Source organism: Protopterus annectens, chromosome 11.part0, assembly GCF_019279795.1.
Source record: "Protopterus annectens isolate FY-2018-M chromosome 11.part0, PAN1.0, whole genome shotgun sequence".
Classification (NCBI taxonomy): Eukaryota; Metazoa; Chordata; order Ceratodontiformes; family Protopteridae; genus Protopterus; species Protopterus annectens.
Genome location: NC_056745.1, coordinates 118,454,559 through 118,474,140, shown reverse-complemented (window position 1 = coordinate 118,474,140; position 19,582 = coordinate 118,454,559). Strand labels below are relative to the sequence as shown.

General features: G+C 43.9%; 2 protein-coding genes across 2 annotated transcripts in view; both read right to left on the bottom strand.

The window, feature by feature from the left end:
* Positions 1 to 18,431, bottom strand: part of LOC122815199 (serine/threonine-protein kinase WNK1-like) — a 3,137,204-nt gene extending 3,118,773 nt beyond the window's left edge. Inside the window, exon 1 of the mRNA XM_044087493.1 lies at positions 17,274 to 18,431. Coding sequence (XP_043943428.1) covers positions 17,274 to 18,425 — 1,152 coding nt within the window. The 5' untranslated portion in view covers positions 18,426 to 18,431. The remainder of the gene's footprint in view (positions 1 to 17,273) is intronic.
* LOC122815200 (serine/threonine-protein kinase WNK1-like) overlaps positions 1 to 19,582 on the bottom strand; it is a 1,238,062-nt gene that overhangs the window by 448,438 nt on the left and 770,042 nt on the right. The gene's annotated exons all lie outside the window — the stretch shown is intronic.

Sequence of the window (19,582 nt, the reverse complement as noted above, 5' to 3'; positions counted from 1 at the left end):
GTGGCCAGTCTGGTGTAATCAGGATTGTCCTTGGCTTGTCCTGTTTAATCTTTAGTAGAACCTTCAAGAGGAGAGGCACAGGGGGAAAGGCATAGACTGAGAGGCTTTCCCAGGAAAAGGACATGGCATCCACTTCCAAGCTTGGCTGTGGGGAGTTCTGGTGCAGTAATTTGTTCAACTGATAGTTCTGAGGGGAAGCAAGCAGGTCCACCTCTGGTGTCCCCCATCTGTTCCCCAAAAGTTTGAATATTTTGGGTTCCAGTTTCCATTTGTGTGGGTCCATGAGATTTCTGCTCAAGTCGTCTGCCAGTGAATTTAGTTTGCCTGGCAGGAACTGAGCTTGTAGGTACACTTGGTTGCTCAAGGCTGTGTTCCACAGAGCCATGGCTAGTCTGCAGAGTGGGTAGGAATGTGTTCTCCCCTGCTTGTTTATGTACCACATAACTGTGGTGTTGTCTGTCTTTACCAATAGTTGTCCTGGAAGGATAAGGCCTTTGAAGGCTGTCAGAGAATTCTGTACAGCTAACATTTCTTTTTGATTGATATGCAGGTGCAGGGTGCATCCGCTTTGGGTTCCATTGCCCTGAATGCACTGCCCTGCCATGTGAACAACCCATGCAGTCTGATGCGTCTGTTAGGGTTTGGGCAGCAGGGGATAGAGTGAAAGAGTCCCTTGTTGTGGTTGCAGGCCTCTGTCCACCAAAGGAACTCTGTCCTTAGACACAGAATGATAAGAATTATTGTTCCCAGGTCCTGAGAATATTGACACCATAGACTTTTTAGATACCACTGAAGTTTCCTCATATGCAGTCTTGCATATGGAATTAACAGAATGCAAGGGGCCATGAACCCCAGAGCTTGCAGTATTTTCCTTGCAGATAGCTGGGTTTTGGTGGGCAGTAGGTTGAAGTTGTCAAATTTGTTTCTCTGCAGTAAGGAATGCCATCTGGGACGTTGTGTTCAAGCTTGTTCTCAGGAATACAATCTGTTGGCAGGGTACTAGGTGTGATTTATTTTTGTTGATGATGTACCCCAGTGAAGTTAGAAGTCTCTTTACAAATGCCAGGTGCTGTAGTAGCAAGTCCCAACTTACTGCCTGAATCAGGCAATTGTCCAAGTATGGGTAAATCTAAATACTTCTCTGCCTGCAAAAAGCAATGGCTGGAACTAGGCACTTTGTGAATACCCTGGGCGCAGTGGATAAGCCAAAGGGAAGTGCAGAGAACATAGTGCATAGAGCCTGCCCTGAAGCGAAGGCATTTCCTGCAAGATTCCCTTCTTTTAAGTCTAGAGTTGCTAGCCAGGCATCCTTAGTTAGCATAGGAAGCAACTGTTGGAGAGTTAGCATTTTGAATTTTGGAACCACCATAAAGGTGTTGAGAATAGATAAATCCAGGATAGGACGCCAGGAGTTTTCTTTTCTGGGAACCAGGAGCAGTCTTGAATAAAAGCCCTGTACCCTTTGTTCTGCTGGGACAGGCTGAATAGCCTTGATGCTGAGGTGAGAAAGTCCTTGCTTTTGGGCCCCCGCCCACTGGTTTCGGGGGAGGTCTGGCCATCCACTAAGTGTTGGGAGTGAGTGGAAGTGGAATCTGTATCCTAGGGAAACAATGTGTCTTGGGTAATGTAGCCCCAGTTTTTGGCATGCAGGGCGAATTTTCCTCCTAAAGGTACAAGTACTTGAGCAAGGCTTGGGGGAGTTAAGGATAAGTCATTGTGCAAATTTACCATGGGGGGTGGGCTTTCTACTCCCTGTTTTGGACGTGGGAGTACCCCACTGCTTAGATTTGTGCATAACCTGAGACTGAAGTCTTGGGGGTCTGCTTCCCCTGCGTTTGGACTGAGAAGGCCTGGAAGTACTGGAAAGGACCAGTTCTTTGAAGGACAATGCCTAATGAATCTAGGTGGCTGTACTTGTAAGAAATCTTTAACAGTTTGCATACATTTAGCTTTCTCCTCCATCCTTCTGAAAACTTCTGCTTTATTGCCAAACAGACGCTCTTGGTTTAAGGGTGCATCCAGTAATTTTGCTTTGACATGATTTGGCAAGTTTTGTTCCTTAAGCCAAGCATGCCTTCTAAGAACAGACCCAGTGACAGCAGCCCTACAAGATGCTTCTAAAGCATCAAAACCCCACTGCAAAGTTTGTTTACCAACTTGGTCAGCAGAATGCATTAACTCTTGCAAATCTTTGTGTTCTGCACAGTCAGGAATCAACATCATTTTCTGTTTAATTAGCCCCATAATATGCTGCTGAGCGTTGTCACCACACAGTAAGACGTTGCTCCATTCGATTCTCAGTTAGAGCGTCTTCTGTGTGGCGACATGCGTGAATGGACGTTCCTTCGTTGAAGGTTGTGCGTCAGGCCCGACAAGTCGGCATGTAAAAATCTACTGCCAATCATTAGCGGACCGGAGTTCCGCTGTGGTGACCCGAACCGGGAAAAGCCGAAAGACACAACAACTTTAACATATGAAACTGGCAATTTAAAGTCCTAATGGCCAGAGTAGCAGAGGTGTATACCTTCTTACCCCATCGGTCTAAAGCCCTAGAATCCCTGTCAGAAGGGGTAGGATATTCTTGGCAATAGTAGCCTTAACACCTTTGGGTCCTTGGGAAATGGTCTCTGGATCTGCAGTAGGATTCTTGAAAAGGAATTTGTGAGAGTCAGGTACTCTATAGTACCCGCCAGGTTTCCTGGGAGCTGGAGGCAAAGTACCCGGGGTAAGGCTGAATTCCAAGAAAATATCATCTACAATCTCCAGAACAGGAGGGATAGCTAGAGGCCTATGCTGAGGCAGGTTTAAAAATTCCCTGAGTCTCTTTTTGGACAGAGTAGTCCTGACTTTCCCAGCAGAAATGCTCCTTAAGGGTATGCAGGGTTTCACCAAAGGAAAAATCTTCTGGAGGGGAAGCAGAGGAAATGGAACCCTCTGCATCAGAATCTTCATAGGTAGATAAGGGTATGTCCTGGTAGTCAGAGGGAACAGAGGTATCAGATTCCTGATCAGAAGAATCAGAAGGAAAAGCAGTTCTATGTCTCTTTGAGGGGGAAGGCTGGCCTCCCCTAATTAAGGTAATAAGGTCTTCAGCCATTCTAATCATTTGTTTTTGAGGCCTGTGGGCCTGATAATGCACTTTTGGTCATTGGTTTCCTAGGCGTAGTGCGAACTTTAGCCCTGAGAATTTCAGTATTTTTGGCTTGAAACGAAGTCGGTTTAATACGAAAATTGGCAGGCCTGAATACACCCTCAGAAGCCGGTGCCTGCACAGCGGCTCCAGACCCATCCAAGGTAGAGACATCCACAGATCCCATAATCAAAGAGGCATCTTGCGGCATACAGGACTCGGAATGGGTCTCAGTAGAGGCCTGCAAATCTGTAGATGCGTGTATCAGGGGCTGCAAAAGTGCCTCACTGAGTACCGGTGGACTGGCGACTAGCTTAATGGTAGCGTCGTCAGCAGTAATGGACCTATGCGATCTGTCTCTTTCTTCCCAAAAAAGTAAGATAAAGATAGGTAGTTGGATGGCTTACTGAAGCCATTTCGGTGTACGGAGATAGAGAGCAAAAGTATTTAGTTACAAAAATTGCCCAACGGATAGTTCGGGTGTTGAACAAGGCACAAAAACAGCAAGGGACATCGTGGTCTGGGCCTAAACAGGTGACGCAGTAAGAATGAAAATCTCTATGATGCATTTGCTTCCCAAAGACAAGACAACTATTATTTTTTTTCTGACATAGGTTAGAGCAAGAAAAAAGGATCCCCAACGGGGTACTTGTCTTTTAGAAGACTTCAGATCTGAAACTTGAAAATGAAAATTTCAGGAGTTGTCCGACTGGCACTTGCGAACTTCTTCAGGCACCACATGGCAAGAAAGACTGATGTAATGGCATCGGCTGCATGTTTTATACCCCTGACAACCTGACGTCATGGAAGAAGCGACAGCATCCGACGCAGAAATCCCAAGACTCTGGTATTCAGGCCGGCTGAGGGCTACCTGCAGGCAGATAACCCAAATGTGATGACTGCAACAGTGAAACACGAACATCTACAGCACAGAAACAATGCAAGCAACAACTTTCTGCTACACCTGAAACACTGGAAACGTGAGACGCTACATATTCAGCACCTAAACCCAGAATCAAAACACTCACTTTAAAATCTGTACACAATATAAAACTAAAGGAGAGTTTAAGGAAAGTACAGTTTTGTACCTACCATAAATGTAGATGTTCGAGTGTTCACCCTGCTGCAGTCATCACACTTGGGTTATCCTGCCGTCAGGCGGTCCCGCAGTCGGCCCGAATTCCAAAGTCTTGGTCCGGCGTCAGTTGCTGTCGCTTCTTCCCCGACGTCAGTGCGCCAGGGGTATACAAGAGGCATCCAACGCCATTTTCTTTAGTTTTTCTTACCCCAGATGTCAGGTGCCCCCAATAGGTAGGCAAAAAATATATATAAATATACATATGGCTATATAAAAACCAAACAAAACCCTTAGGCACAAGCAAATACACCACAGAGGTAGTATAGGATAAAGTGGTAGAGATAAGTTCAGCTAGTTCAGAGGGGATGGAGGGAGGGTAACCTGGACTACAGCAGGGTGAACACTCGAACATCTACATTTATGGTAGGTACAAAACTGCAGCAGGGTAACACAATGAACATAGTACAGTCATCACACTTGGGTTGAATCCCAAAGCTAAGGATGGCAGGTGGGGTCAAACAGGGTTAGAAGAAGGTAGTATGCCCTGCAAAACTGCAGTGGCAAAACCAGCTCTAGTCTTAGAGTATAGAGGTAAGTGATAGTGTTTGGTGAAGATGTGCACTGAACTCCAAGTAGCAGCTTCCAGAATATCCTTGGTTGACACTCCCCTGAGAAAGGCTGCTGATGTAGCTGTAGCCCTGGTGGAGTGGGACCTAATGTTAGCAGGTACTGGTTTCTCATGGTCTGTGTAGCAGAAACGTATGCAATGCCCTATCCATTTTGAAATGGTCTGTTTTGAGATAGCTTTTCCTTGTGATCCTGTAGCATAGGCTACAAAAAGCTGGTCAGTTTTTCTGAAAGCCTTAGTTTTATCCAAGTAGTAACGTAATTGCCTGTGAATGTCCAAAGAGTGCAGGAGTCTTTCTCCTTTGTTCTGGGGATTTGGGAAGAAGGTGGGCAAGTGAATGGTTTGGTTTAAGGCCACACTGGATACCACCTTTGGCATAAATGAAGGATTAGTTCGTAGAGAGACTCTGTCTTGATGAAAAACGATGAAAGGTTCCACTGCCATTAGTGCCTGTAGCTCTGAAACTCTTCTAGCTGAGGTTATTGCTAGTAGTAGGGCAGTTTTCCATGAAAGAAATTTTAAGTCAGCTGAAAATGCTGGTTCAAAGGGCGGCAGTGTAAGCTTTTTCAGAACAAAGTTGAGATCCCAAGCAGATGTTGGAGCTCTCCTTGGCGGTCTTAAGTTCTTAGCCCCTCTGAGGAACTGTCTTGAGAGTGGATGTTAAAATAAAGGAGGATCCGTGCTGTAATGAGCTGAAATTGCTGAGGCGTGGATCTTTACAGATGAAAAGGAAAGTCCTTTGTGTAACATCTCAGTTAAATATTGTAGAATCTGAGGGATGTTTGGATCAAGGGGGTTTAGGCCTTTAGCCTGGTTCTAGGCGCAAAATCTTTTCCATTTGTCTGAATAGGTTTTCCTGGTGCTGGGCCTCCTGGCCTCCAGAATGACATCCATAACTGCTTTGGATAAAGGTGTTGGCTGGTTGTTTAGGTAATTTGCCATGCAGCCAGGTTTAAAGTCTTGAGCTGGCTGTGTAGAATCTGATGGTCTCGCTGGGTGAGCAGGTGAGGAATTTATGGCAAAATCCATGGTGGGCCGTGGGCCATGTTCCTTAAAATTGGGTACCAATGCTGGCATGGCCAGTCTGGTGCAACGAGTATCATTTGTGGCCTCTTATCTGATTTTCAGCAGTACCTTTGCTAGAAGAGGCAGTGGAGGGAAGGCATACACTGTTAATGTTTTCCAACTGAATGAGAGGGCGTCCACTTTCCAAGCTAGTGGATGGAAGGTCCTTGTGCAAAATCTTTGAAGCTGGTGGTTGTGTGGGCTGGCAAACAGATCTATGTCTGGGCGCCCCCATTTTTGAACTATCATTGCAAATACTTGTGGATCTAGTTTCCATTCGTGTGGATCCATGATGTTTCTGCTTAGGTCGTCTGCCAATGTGTTTTTCTTTCCTGGCAGGAATTGTGCTTGTAATTGAACCTGTTAAGACAGTGCAGTGTTCCACAAGGTCATTGCTTGCCTGCATAGAGGGTAGGAATGTGTGCCCCCTTGCTTGTTTATGTACCACATAACTGTGGTATTGTCCGTCTTTATAAGTAGTTGTCCTGGGTGTAGAAGGTCTTTGAAAGCTGTTGGGGCATTCTGCACTGCTAGCATTTCTTTCTGAATGATATGCAGGTGTCTCTGATCTGTAGTCCATTTGCCCTGAATGCACTGCCCTGCCATGTGTGCTCCCCAGGCATAGCCCAATGCATCTGTTGTCATAGTTTGCCTGGCTGGGGGTAAGGTGAAAGGCTGACCCTTGTTGAGGTGACATGCCTGTGCCCACCATAGAAACTCCTGTTGAAGGCAGGGAATGGGTGGTATCATTGTTTCCAAGCTGTAGCTGTGCTGAGTCCATACACTTTTCAGGTACCATTGTAATTTCCTCATATGCAGTTTTGCAAATGGTATTAGTAGAATGCAAGATGCCATGAATTCCAAGACCTGCAGAATTTTTCTTGCAGGGAGTTGGGTCTTTGTTGCCATTATTTTGAAATATTGAAACAGCTGTCATTGCTTGTCTGCCATGAGATAAGCCATCTGGGCCATTGTATTCAAGCTGGCACCCAGGAATATTATGTTTTGTGAGGGTACTAGTTTTGATTTCTTTTCGTTTACTGTGTACCCTAGGCAACTTAGAAGGTGTTTGACAAATGCCAGATGCTTTAAAAGAATGTCCTTGCTTTCTGCTTGAATAAGGCAGTCGTCCAGGTATGGGTATATTTGAATTCCTCTGTCTGCAGTATGCAATTACTGGTGCCAGGCATTTTGTGAAGACCCTGGGCAGTAGATAAGCCAAAGGGCAGTGCAGAGAATTGATAATGCGTTGAACCTGCAATGAAGCGGAGGTATCTTCTGCAATTTTGTCTGATAGGGGCATGCAGGTATGCCTCCTTGAGGTCCAAAGTGACTAGCCAAGCATTCTTGCCCAGCATGGGAAGAAGCTGCTGTAGTGTTAGCATCTTGAATTTTGGTACTTGCAGATAGGTGTTCAGAACTGAAAGATCCAGAATGGGTCTCCATGCTTTGTCCTTTCTTGGGACTAGGAAGAGTCTTGAGTAAAATCCTTGTCCTTGCTCCTGTGCAGGTACCTGTTGAATGGCTTTCATGTTCATGACAGCCGTAATTTGTTTTTGTGCCTCTGCCCATTGATTTGGTGGCAGGTTTGGCATTCCTTTTATCCTTGGTAAGGTATGAAAGCGGAGTCTGTATCCTTGAGAGACAATGTTTAGAACCCATTTGTTTTTTGTGATGATGTGCCAGTTGTCTGCAAAAAATGCTAGTTTTCCTCCCAAAGGAGTTGCCAGGAGAGATATGCTTGGTAGTTTGAGGATGGAGTCATTGTGTTTGTCTTCTGCTAGCCTGGGGCCTGTCTTCTCCTCCTTTCTGGGTAGCAGAACCCCATTGGCGAGGTTTGTAAGGGCCGTGTGACTGGCCTCTGCCCCTTGGGCTTGCCCCTCTGTGATCTGTCAGAAGCTGGAAAGAACCATTTTTTGTTGGCCAATTTCTGATGAAACGAGGGGGTTGTACCTGCAAAAAATCCTTGACCGTTTGCATAGACTTTGCCTTATCCTCCATTTTCTTTAAAACCTCTTCTGCTTTGACACCAAATAATACATCCTGTTGTAAAGGTGCATCCAATAATTTTGCTTTAACATGGTCAGGGAGGGTTTGTTCTTTTAACCAAGCATGTCTACGTATGACAGAGCCAGTAACAGCTGCTCTACAGGAAGCTTCCAATGAGTCAAATCCGCATTGTAAAGTATGTTTGCCCACTTGTTCAGCTGCATGCAACAGATCCTGCATTTCATTGAATTCAGGCTGTCCTGAATGTGTGCTCATTTTTTGTTTTAACTGAGACATAAGGAATTGTTGATATTTCAACATGTGAAACTGGCAATTTAATGCTCTCATAGCCAGAGTTGCTGAGGTGTATATTTTCTTTCCCCATCTATCTAGGGCTCTGGAATCCCTTTCAGAGGGCACAGGATTTTTAGCCATAGAAGCTTTTGCTCCCTTAGGACCCTGGGAAATTGTTTCTGGGTCAGCTACAGGGCTTTTATAAAGGAATTTGTGTGAGTCAGGTACTCTGTAGTATCTGTCTGGTTTGGCTGGAGCAGGAGGTAGAGAGTCTGTATTTAAACTGGACTCCCAAGTAAACATCATCCACAATGTCTAAAACAGGAGGGATAGCAAGAGGTCTGTGCTGGGGTAGTAAAAGGAACTCTCGGAGCCTTTTCTTAAAATATGAGTAATCCTGGCCTTCCCAGTGGAAATGTTCTCTCATGGTATCTAAAGTTTCCCCAAAGGAGTAGTCTTCAGGGGGAGATGCTTAGGGAATAGAATCTTCAGCATCAGAATCCTCATAAGGTGGTAAAGTGTAATCCTGTTCCTCAGAAGAATCTGAGGAGAGAGAAACCTGGTCAGAGGATGCACAATCCTCCTCTTGTCTTGGTCTTTTATCAGGAGGGGGATGGGAAACCCTGATAAGGGTAATCAAATCTTCAGCCATCTTAAGCATCAGTTTCTTAGGCATGGGGCCTTGAAATGTAGACTGATGTACAGTTTTCTTTGGTTTTAAAGGAGTTGTAAGTTTAGCATAAGATTTAATGGTGAGTGTAGTCGGTCTGAAGACACCTTCTGCAACCGAAGGTGTTTTCGTTGCACCGGTGTCTAGTTCTGCTCCGGTGTCAGTAGATGGCTGCGTCGGCCTAGTAGACTCCGTTTGGGAATCCGCAGCTGTCAGGGGTTCTAGTTCTGCGGTCGTCAGGTGCTGCGTAGGTGCCTCACTGAAAACCGGAGAACCGGCGACAGGCCCAACTGAGGCCTCGGTGTCTGGCTTATTCCTAGGCTGCCTGTCCTTATCCTTGCGTTTTTTATGAATGGCAGTCGGCTGCTCCAACGACATGATATAATTAAATTTCCTACCAAAGTAATGCCGTGCAAAGTCAAAACGGCATTTGATAGTTCGTTTATTAAACCTAGCGCAAAACCGACAACCTGTGATGTCGTGGTCTGGGCCTAGGCAAGGAATACAATAGGAATGGAAGTCCTTATGAGGTATTTGCTTCCCACAAGAAATGTAATTGTTAACTTTTTCTGACATCAGACTGAGGCAAGAAAATGTTCCCCAACGGGGTACTTAGCTTTAATGAAGACTTTGGACTGAAATTCAAATCGAAAGTCTCAGGTGTCGGCCGACCGGCACTTGCGAACTGCTTCTGCTTTGGGCACCGCATGGCAAGAAAGACTGAAGAAAATGGCGTCGGATGCCTCTTGTATACCCCTGGCGCACTGACGTCAGTGAAGGAACTACAGTAACTGATGCCGGACCAAGACTTTGGAATTCGGGCCGACTGTGTGACCGCCTGACGGCAGGATAACCCAAGTGTGATGACTGCAGCAGGGTAACACGATGAACATCCAACATTATCAGAAGGAAGGAAAACTTATTTCATGAGGCTTAAAAACCTCAGCTTTGGCCGGCTAAGAACTTGCTATATTCAACTGGACGTATAAGAGAATTTAAGTACCTTTATCTGCTTTTTTCAAAAATACAGTATTTAAATTGATTTTAACTGTGTGGAAGGAATATTTAGCTGAACTGGAAGTTTTCACTCTGCTCTTCAGTGTGGAAGGAATATTAGCTGAACTGGTAGTTAGTCAGTGTTTGCTGAATTTTGTTATTTGCTAGTAATTACAGGTGTGGGGGTAGTCACATTCTTTGATTTCCTGTCCTTTCCTATTTAAGTGGTACAGTGTGAAATATTTTCTGCTTAAAAACCTCAGCTTTGGCCGGCTAAGAACTTGCTATATTCAACTGGACGTATAAGAGAATTTAAGTACCTTTATCTGCTTTGTTTTTTCAAAAAATACAGTATTTAAATTGATTTTAACTGTGTGGAAGGAATATTTAGCTGAACTGGAAGTTTTCACTCTGCTCTTCAGTGTGGAAGGAATATTAGCTGAACTGGTAGTTAGTCAGTGTTTGCTGAATTTTGTTATTTGCTAGTAATTACAGGTGTGGGGGTAGTCACATTCTTTGATTTCCTGTCCTTGCCTATTTAAGTGTACAGTGTGAAATATTTTCTGCTTAAAAACCTCAGCTTTGGCCGGCTAAGAACTTGCTATATTCAACTGGACGTATAAGAGAATTTAAGTACCTTTATCTGCTTTTTTTTTTCAAAAAATACAGTATCTAAATTGATTTTAACTGTGTGGAAGGAATATTTAGCTGAACTGGAAGTTTTCACTCTGCTCTTCAGTGTGGAAGGAATATTAGCTGAACTGGTAGTTAGTCAGTGTTTGCTGAATTTTGTTATTTGCTAGTAATTACAGGTGTGGGGGTAGTCACATTCTTTGATTTCCTGTCCTTGCCTATTTAAGTGGTACAGTGTGAAATATTTTCTGCTTAAAACCTCAGCTTTGGCTAAGAACTTGCTATATTCAACTGGACGTATAAGAGAATTTAAGTACCTTTATCTGCTTTTTTTTTCAAAAAATACAGTATTTAAATTGATTTTAACTGTGTGGAAGGAATATTTAGCTGAACTGGAAGTTTTCACTCTGCTCTTCAGTTTGTCCAACCCACCCTCCCTGTTTTTGTTTTGGTGTTAATCTTAGTGGCCTTGCAGCTGCCTGCCCCTCTTGTAAATTTGTGTTTGGATACTCCTTCTGGGCCCATCTCATTTGCTCACTCAACTGAGTGCAGTGAGATCATATTCTGATTTCAGGCACTCCTACTGTGTACAAAGAGAGCATCTGGGAAACAGAAAAAAAAAAATTTAAGCTTGTTTCCTGCCTTTCCTGTTAAGTGGTATAGACTATTTGTAGGCTTTTGAGCCCCAAGTCCTTCTGTGTTGGAGGAAGCCTTCTAGCTTAGTTTTTTTCCCTATAACTAGCCAGTTTTCTAGTTTCAGCACTCAAATCTGTTTCTTTGATCTCAGCACTTGTTCAGAAAAAAAAAAAAAATTTCATCTGCTTTTACTGTACTTGTGTTTCTACCTACTTTTTACTTTTGCATCATCTTAAAAGTACTCAATTGTATTTATTACTGCTTGGTGTAACTCATTCTAAGCCTTCTGGTTTAAACACTTGGGCTTCGGACCAGTTGTTTTGCACTGAGAGGGTTTGTGGTCTGCACTGTAGTGGCAGAACAGGTAGCTTACATCCTTCTAGGTTGGGAACTGCTGATTGAGGGCTCAGTGTCTGTTATTCTAAAAGTGTATTAATTCTGGTTTAAGCACTTAGGCTTTCAGGCCAGTTATTTTACATTAAGAGGGTTCGTGGTCTGCACTCTTGTGGGAGGAGAGGCTGGACTCTGCCCTTCTGAGCTGGGAATTTCTGATTGAAGGCTTATAGTGCATGCATATCTGAATTGCTTCTTACTGAAGTTGGTGCGCCTTGTTTGCTGTGGCATAGACTGGATTCGGGCCTGCTGGATCTAGCTTTGTTTGTGTAACTTGTGCACTAATCCAGGCATTCTCTAAAGTATTCAAATGTATTTATTACTGCTTGGTAGTAACTTGATTAAAGTTTAGCTGTCATTCTAAGTCTTTTGGATTAAGCACTTGGGCTTCAGATCAGCTGTTTTACATTAGGAAGGTTTGTGGCATGCACTGTGGTGGCAGGACAGGTAGCTTTCATCCTTCTAAGTTTGGAACTGCTGATTGAGAGCCCAGTGTCTGTTATTCTTAAAGTGTATTAGTTCTGGTTTAGGCACTTGGGCTTCAGGCCAGTTATTTTACATTAAGAAGGTTTGTGGTCTGCACTCTTGTGGGAGAAGAGGCTGGACTCTGCCCTTCTGAGCTGGGAATTTCTGGTTAAAGGTTTATAGTGCCTGAATATTTGAACTGTATCTTACTGAAATTGGTACACCTTGTTTGCTGTAGCATAGACTAGATCCAGGCCTGCTGAATATAGCTTTGTTTATATGCTTGTTGTTTGTTTGCTTGTTATTTCCTGGAACGCTAATTCCACCTAATCTGGCTTCTCAGCTTCTGTGGCTCACTAGTGATATCTGCATTGCTTACTGTACTTATTTCCTTGTTTCACTTGAAAGAAAGTTACTGTTTGTCGTTTTGCATTTAAGTTACCTGTAACACATTGCACTTAAGTTACCTGGCACTTGCTCACTAAAGCAATTATATAAGTCAGCACTAAAAATTAAAAGCACTACACCCTCACTCCCCACTGGCCCTGGTTTTCAATTATTAAGGAATTCCCAATATTATTCTAGCATGTCCAAAGGTCAGTTGTCAATCTCCTCTCCGGTCCAGCTGGTGAATCTGGGAATCTTGAGGCAATGTTACAACTGCCTCATGTACACAGACAACCCTCTCCTCCTCCCAACAAATTCCAACACATGTGAGAGATGCAACCATATAGCCAAACTGGAGGCTAAGCTCTCTCAACTCAGTACTGGCATAACCAGTCAGGAGGAGAAGGAAACCATACTCACTACAATTCCAGTCTCACATAGACCTACCACGACAGCAAACCAAACACAATCACACAAAAACATACTCGGAGGCTCTAAATAAAGATCTGCCGAAGCAGCAGAGACCTCCATAGCAGACACCCAAGCAGCCGTTACCCCAAAACAAAACACGTGCAACACATATCTCACAAAGCCAGTGTGCCAAACAGTCACAGCCCTTAAGACTAAACAACACACCTGATACACTTGTAATAGGTGACTCTATCGTCAGGCACACTGACGTCCCGCTCACCAGGCTGAACAAGGAGAGGGTCACGGTGAGCAGCTTGTCGGGTGCTAGGATCCGCCACATAACACAAGCACTCAGGTCACTCCAAGGCAAGTACAATTTATTTATTTATTTATTTATTTTTTATTCTGGCTGCTGGCTAGTCTGGCTGGATACATGTCCATTTTCAGCAGAGGAAAAAACTCCACTAATCCACATACACATAGACTAGAACACTACACTTAAACTACAAACTTTTTTAACACAGAACACAAAACAAAAACAAAACAAAAAAGTCAACAGAAAACAGAAATGATTTTAACAATAAACAAGTATGTTACAAGAAGATTAAGATCAGTTCACGTTATGTGAGTTGGATAGGATAAACAGGAAGGAAAATACAGTTGAATGATGGATAAAGAAGTGGAGGTATATAAATATAAAAAAATGTCAATGTAGAGTAGAAGAGAGTGATGGTACAAGAAAGAAAAAAAAGTAGTTAGGCAAGGGCAAGGTAAAAAGTAGCGTTAGAAGGAGAGGAGTTAGTAGTAGTAAAAAGGCAGTAAGGGATAAGTGGCAAAAGGAAAGTGAGGGTAGAGTAAGTTTAGATAGGGTAGTGGTATTATATGACTCAGTCATTGTCCATGCTGGTGTGAATGACCTGAGACATACCTCCCTGGACTAAATGAAGAGAGACATAAAGGAGCTCTCTGAGCATGTAGCCCAGGCCGGTATGACCCTAAACTTGAGTAGCATCTTACCCTCACCAAGAATGATGCCACAATATGAAGACAAGATGATCAATTTCAACAATTGGCTTAAGTACTGGTGTCATTCAAAGGGGATCCAATGCCTGTCAGCTTGGGATGATATGCTTGACAAGCCACGATGCTTCGCTAGGGACGGCTTGCACCGGTCACCCCTGGGCTTTCGGATATTGGCAAAGGCTCTTGCTACCCCCATAGTGCCTTTTTTAGGCAAGGCTCAAAAGACAAACCCACCTCCATAGGTATCACAAGGGATAAGAAACTAAGAGTAATGCTACTCAACGCCAGAAGTCTAAACCTCAAGATGCACGCATTCGAAACTCTCCTTAGCATGGAGAACATCGATATCTGTGCAGTAACAGAAACCTGGTTCAGGGCTCCGAGAGCACCCCAGCACTACCAGGTTATACCTCATACCATGCTTTTCGCCCCAAAACTTGGACCGAACCACAAAGGAGGGGAGTATCGATATTCATCAAAGATACCCACACCTCCAGGTTGGTGGCAAAGCACGAAGCATCAGAGACTATCCATGTGCAACTAACAGTGGGTAAAACTGCCTTCCAGTTTATAGCCTGCTACAGACCACCCTCCCAAACCCAGGAACCCCACTCGCCTTCCTGAGAAAACTGGAAAATATGAAGGTCTCTCCAAACACCATTATATTGGGCGACTTCAACTACCCAAACATAGATTGGGAGCATTACTCTAGCTCCAACACCCTAGCCCAAAGGTTCCTAGAATTTATAAACTCAAATGCTATGGAACAACTTGTTACCACTCCCACAAGAGGGGAAAACATACTGGACCTGATCATCACCAACATGGGGACTCTATGCTCCAGACCAGAAGTGTATCCCTCACTGGTAAGATCAGACCATAAACTAATCTCACTGGATATTCACATCCCGACCCCACCCCCTGCCCAGAAAACCAGTGAAAAACTTCTCTAAAGCAAATTTTACACTCCTCAAAACCGAGGTGGAATCCTTCAAAGCCCCCGGGCCTGTGGAAAATACGGCCCAGACCGCAGAATCCTTTATAAACGCATTCTATGAACACCTTCAGGAATGCATGGATCATGTGATCCCAAATAAAACCAAGACCCAATCCTCCAAAGGCAGACGTCCTGTCTGGTGGACCCCAGCCATAAACAAACTATACAACAAGAGGAGGAAGCTACTAAATGATAAAGCAAAATCCCAAAAAGGGAAGGCATCACTGATCAGTATTAGCAAAAAACTACGGGCACACATAAAATTGTCTAAGGCCAGCTTCGAGAGAAAAATTGCACAGGACACTAAGGATAATCACAAGGCTTTCTTTAGTTATGTTAGCAACCTGGGTGGTAATTCCCAGATATGCTCAGAATTAGTCCAAAATGACAAAAAATAGACCGAACCCACAGACATTGCCAACATCCTAGCTGACAGGTTCAGCGCAAACTTCTCCCCCCCTCCCCACCAAAAGGGCAAATATCTATCCCAGCAGAGTGCTGCCCCCCTGACATCTCAGATGCTCAGGTAAGAGCCGCCCTCTCCAAAGCAAAAAACACAGCATCAATGGGACCAGATGGTGGCCCGGGCTGCGTCCTACATGAACTCAAAGAAGAGCTAAACCCAAACATAAAACTACTGTTTAATCTCAGCCTTACTACAGGATATGTGCCCAAAGAGTGGCGTACAGCAACAGTGGTCCCTCTCCATAAAGGTGGTGCCTCAACGGATCCTGGAAACTATCGCCCCATAAGCCTGACTAGCTTGTTCTGCAAAGCTATGGAAAGGATCATCATGGACCTCATAAATAAAGATATTGGGGACCTACAAACACTGGATCCTACCCAGTTCGGCTTTGTTAAGGGCAGATCCTGCCTCTTAAACCTGATTGATTTCTTTGAAACAGTCACCAAGGTCATTGACGAGGGGAAGGTGGTCCACACAGCCTACCTGGACCTCGCAAAAGCCTTCGATACAATACCCCACTCGGGCATTATAGATAAGCTCACCAGCTTAAATATAAACCCCTATGTCACTAGATGGATTGCAAACTGGCTCAAGGACAGAACCCACATGGTTAGAATTGCTGGAGCCATGTCAGACTCCAAACCAGTTACAAGTGGTGTCCCACAAGGCTCAGTCCTGGGACCTCTCTTGTTCGGTATATATTTCTCGGAGGTACAGGCCAACACGGAAGGACTGTGGCTGACCAAGTTCGCAGATAACTGCAAACTGGGTGCCATGATCGACTCTCCAGCCGACACAAGCATCCTCCAAAAGGGCCTCACAGAAACAGACAACTGGTGCCAGTGCCATGGCCTCAAGCTAAATGCCAAAAATTGTATAGTCATCCCCTTTGGCAAAAACAAAGTGCCCACAAATTACCACATAGGTGGAAATCCATTAAGTACAGAAGAAGTAATCAGGGACCTGGGGACCCAAGTTGATAGCAATCTCTCATTTGACAACCACGTGGCCAAAGTGGTTAGAAAAACATTTTATATAGCCCACCTAATCATGAAGGGATTCACATCTAGATCAGGGGAGGTCATCGTGCCTCTTTACTCATCCCTCATCAGGCCCATAATTGAGTACAAAGCCCCTTTTGGGATGTACCTTACCAGACACCTGCAGCAACTGGAAAGACCCCAAAAGTACCTCACCAAGAGGATCAAAGGGCTCAAACAGATGCCATATGCTGCCGGTTAAAGAAACTCCAGCTCTACTCAGTGGCATACTGCCTGTTCAGAGGCGATCTGTGCCTGACGTATAAAGCCATGTCCAACCCGGAATTAATGGACATGCTGCACCTCAGAAAATCCAAATCCCATCGAGCTACGGCTTGAGAGACTTGAACCTCAGCACTGAAATAAATAGGACATGCTGGAGGGACAGATTCATAACCTAGAGGCTCCCTTCACTCTGGAATAAAATCCCAGTCCAGGTTAGGCAGAGTCCCTCATTGACTCTCTTCAAGAGGAATCTTGATGAGTGGATGGGAGATCGTAGGTTTACCCCGGGTATCACTTCTGTGTCACTGTTAGATAGAGGCACAGTATACTAACCTCGAAAAAGGGCATAGCAAAATAAATTTAAAATGGGTGGCGAAAGCCAAACACATTCTGGCTAGGCTTATAAATGCCCTAGGGCAGATAGCCTAGTATGAACCTATGAACCTATGAAGCTTTTACATTTCCACCACTCAAGCTATACTGACTATTACTTCTGAATGTTATGGGATTCTTACGGACTTTAACTTAACAAAATTGTGAAAATCAACATGAGCAAAATAACTCTGCACACCAACAGTTAATGCATTTTTTTCATTCTGAAAAGAAAAATGCTGCAAATATGCACACATACCTAATACAGTCAGTAATAATTGTATAAAACTACTGAGACAAGAAACATGTTGACAGCAGGCATATTCACCATTGCAAAATTCAAAACATAGCTGTAGTATCTTATGTCTGGCCCACCTGCTCTGTTTCCAGTGATTGGGGAATGCGAGTATGCATGTATTCTTCCTGGAAAAGCACCTGGGCTTGCTTAGGAGGTGAAGTGTCAGAACAGGCAGGATCAGAAATGATAGAAGGACACTCCCAAGTGTTGGAGGTAGTCAGAAGAGAGTCATTAGTTTTATTGGGGCTGTCTGGTCTCTGTCTAATGAAGTTGACAGGAGGCACAACTACATCACGGCACATGCAGACTTGCTGCTCTTCTGCCACAGTCTGAAGTCTATTGTACATTCCACATCCTTGGGCTGCATCTTCAATATTAACGTCTGTGGAGCCATGACGGTTTAGGTAACCTCGATGAGTTGATAACATAAATCCAGAATTTTCAAGTGCCAGTGGAGACGAACTCTGAAAATGGAAGTCAAATGAACAGCTGGTTTGACCTTCACTTGCACATCCAAGGACAGCAGGAGCAGAACTAGGAGGTATGACCTGCAGACTGTTCAAGTCAGGGTCTTGTGGTGTACAGACCAGGGTTATCTGCGGCAAGCAGTTGACCTTTTGTTCAAATCTTACATTTTGAATTTGCCCAGCAATGACTTTCTGTCCAGTGAACTGGCCATAATGAGGAATGCAAGACTGATTAGTGTGATCTTGCTGCTGAAGAAAATTCATCTGCTCAGCAGGACTGAACTGATTGTCAGTTCCAAGAGTACTGGTATACGCAGTGGAACCACAAAGATCAATAAGATGCTCTTGCTGAATGAAGCTTGAAGTGTTTTCTAAATGAGACATTTTGTGATGCTGCTCCTCCAACTGTCCCAATGAAGATTTGCATCCACTATGGACAATAACATGCTCAGGTAATCTGTGAACATGCACATTTACTGGTTCACTAGAAGATTTTTGTCTTTCTGTGCCTGCAACAAAAAAAACCTCTGGAATGCAACTTGGAGCCTCACTATCAGCTGACAGTACATTCTGAGTGATGGTTTTCAATGTAGGCTGAAAATAAGTGTGGGCTTCAAGGAAAGAGGTGCTGTTTCGCCTCTGAGAAATAGACTTTGAGAGACATGCTGGCAATGGAGAAACAGAGCCTGGGCTTTCATGAACAGTTGAAAAGATTACCTGAGAATCTGGGACAACTGGCGCTCCCCCACAAGGATGTGCCATAGACTGTGGCTGCATTAATATGAACAAGAGAATTGACACACTTAAGGGGGGGAATGCAGAAATATATACATACAAATATGTATCCTTGCTGGAAAGTCACTATTCCAAACATTACAGACTAATTTTTTACACATATTACACAATTACTTCTACACATTGGTAAGCATTAAACACAACTACAAAAGTTAATTACATTAAGGATTTCAGTTTTGAGCTCTGAGAACTTTAGAAATGCCATCATTTGTGAACTGTAATAGAACTTTCTAGGTCAGAAATATATGGATACTCTTGAGCAGTCAGCAAATTACATAAAAAGCCTTGCATCATATGTTGGTTCTAGAAAAAAATACAGTCTTGATAGAAATGTTTACACCTTGCATAAAGAATCATACACAACACTTTTTCCTGGGATTTTTTTTTTCAACATTTAAGAACTTGCCAACATTCAAGTACACCAAATTACTAACATCCTACTCAGCAACAGCATACTGGTTCAGGTCTGATTATACTTTTTAACTACACTAATCATTCATTTGACTGATTACAATTCTACATTTGGAAAATGGTACAGGAAAGAAAATCTGTATATAGAAAAATAGAAGTTATGTTCTTACCATAACGTTCCATGTTAGTTGTCTTTTTCTCGCCTTCTTCTTGCTTTGGGGGTTTGGAGCCGACCTCGGCTCCGACTCGGCCACTCTAAAAGCTCGAGAGTTGGTTCCACCGGCTCGAGGCTCCCCTTATATCCCACAATGCTAGGCGTGAGTTACCTCAGATCTCGTTTGTGAGCTAGGCCCAGCTAATAATAGTAGCAGAATAACTGTAAACTAAGTCCACCTCTATAATAAGGGAGAAGAGAAGGGTGACCTACAGCCTGATCCAGAAAAAATATGCACAGCAGAGCATATACCTATAATAAAGAGGTGGTAGAAAGAGAGGTCACAATCAAACTCCTCTAGGTCTGTCCAGGCCAGGGGGAAGGAGGGTGGGACGCAAGAAGAAGGCGAGAAGAAGACAACTAACATGGAACGTTATGGTAAGAACATAACTTCTATATGTTAAGTTGTCTATCTCTTCTTCATTCTTGCTGGATGGGACCGCGTCCCTAGCACCTTGTCCCGGGTGGCCTAACGGAACAGACTCTTAAGCACAGTGGA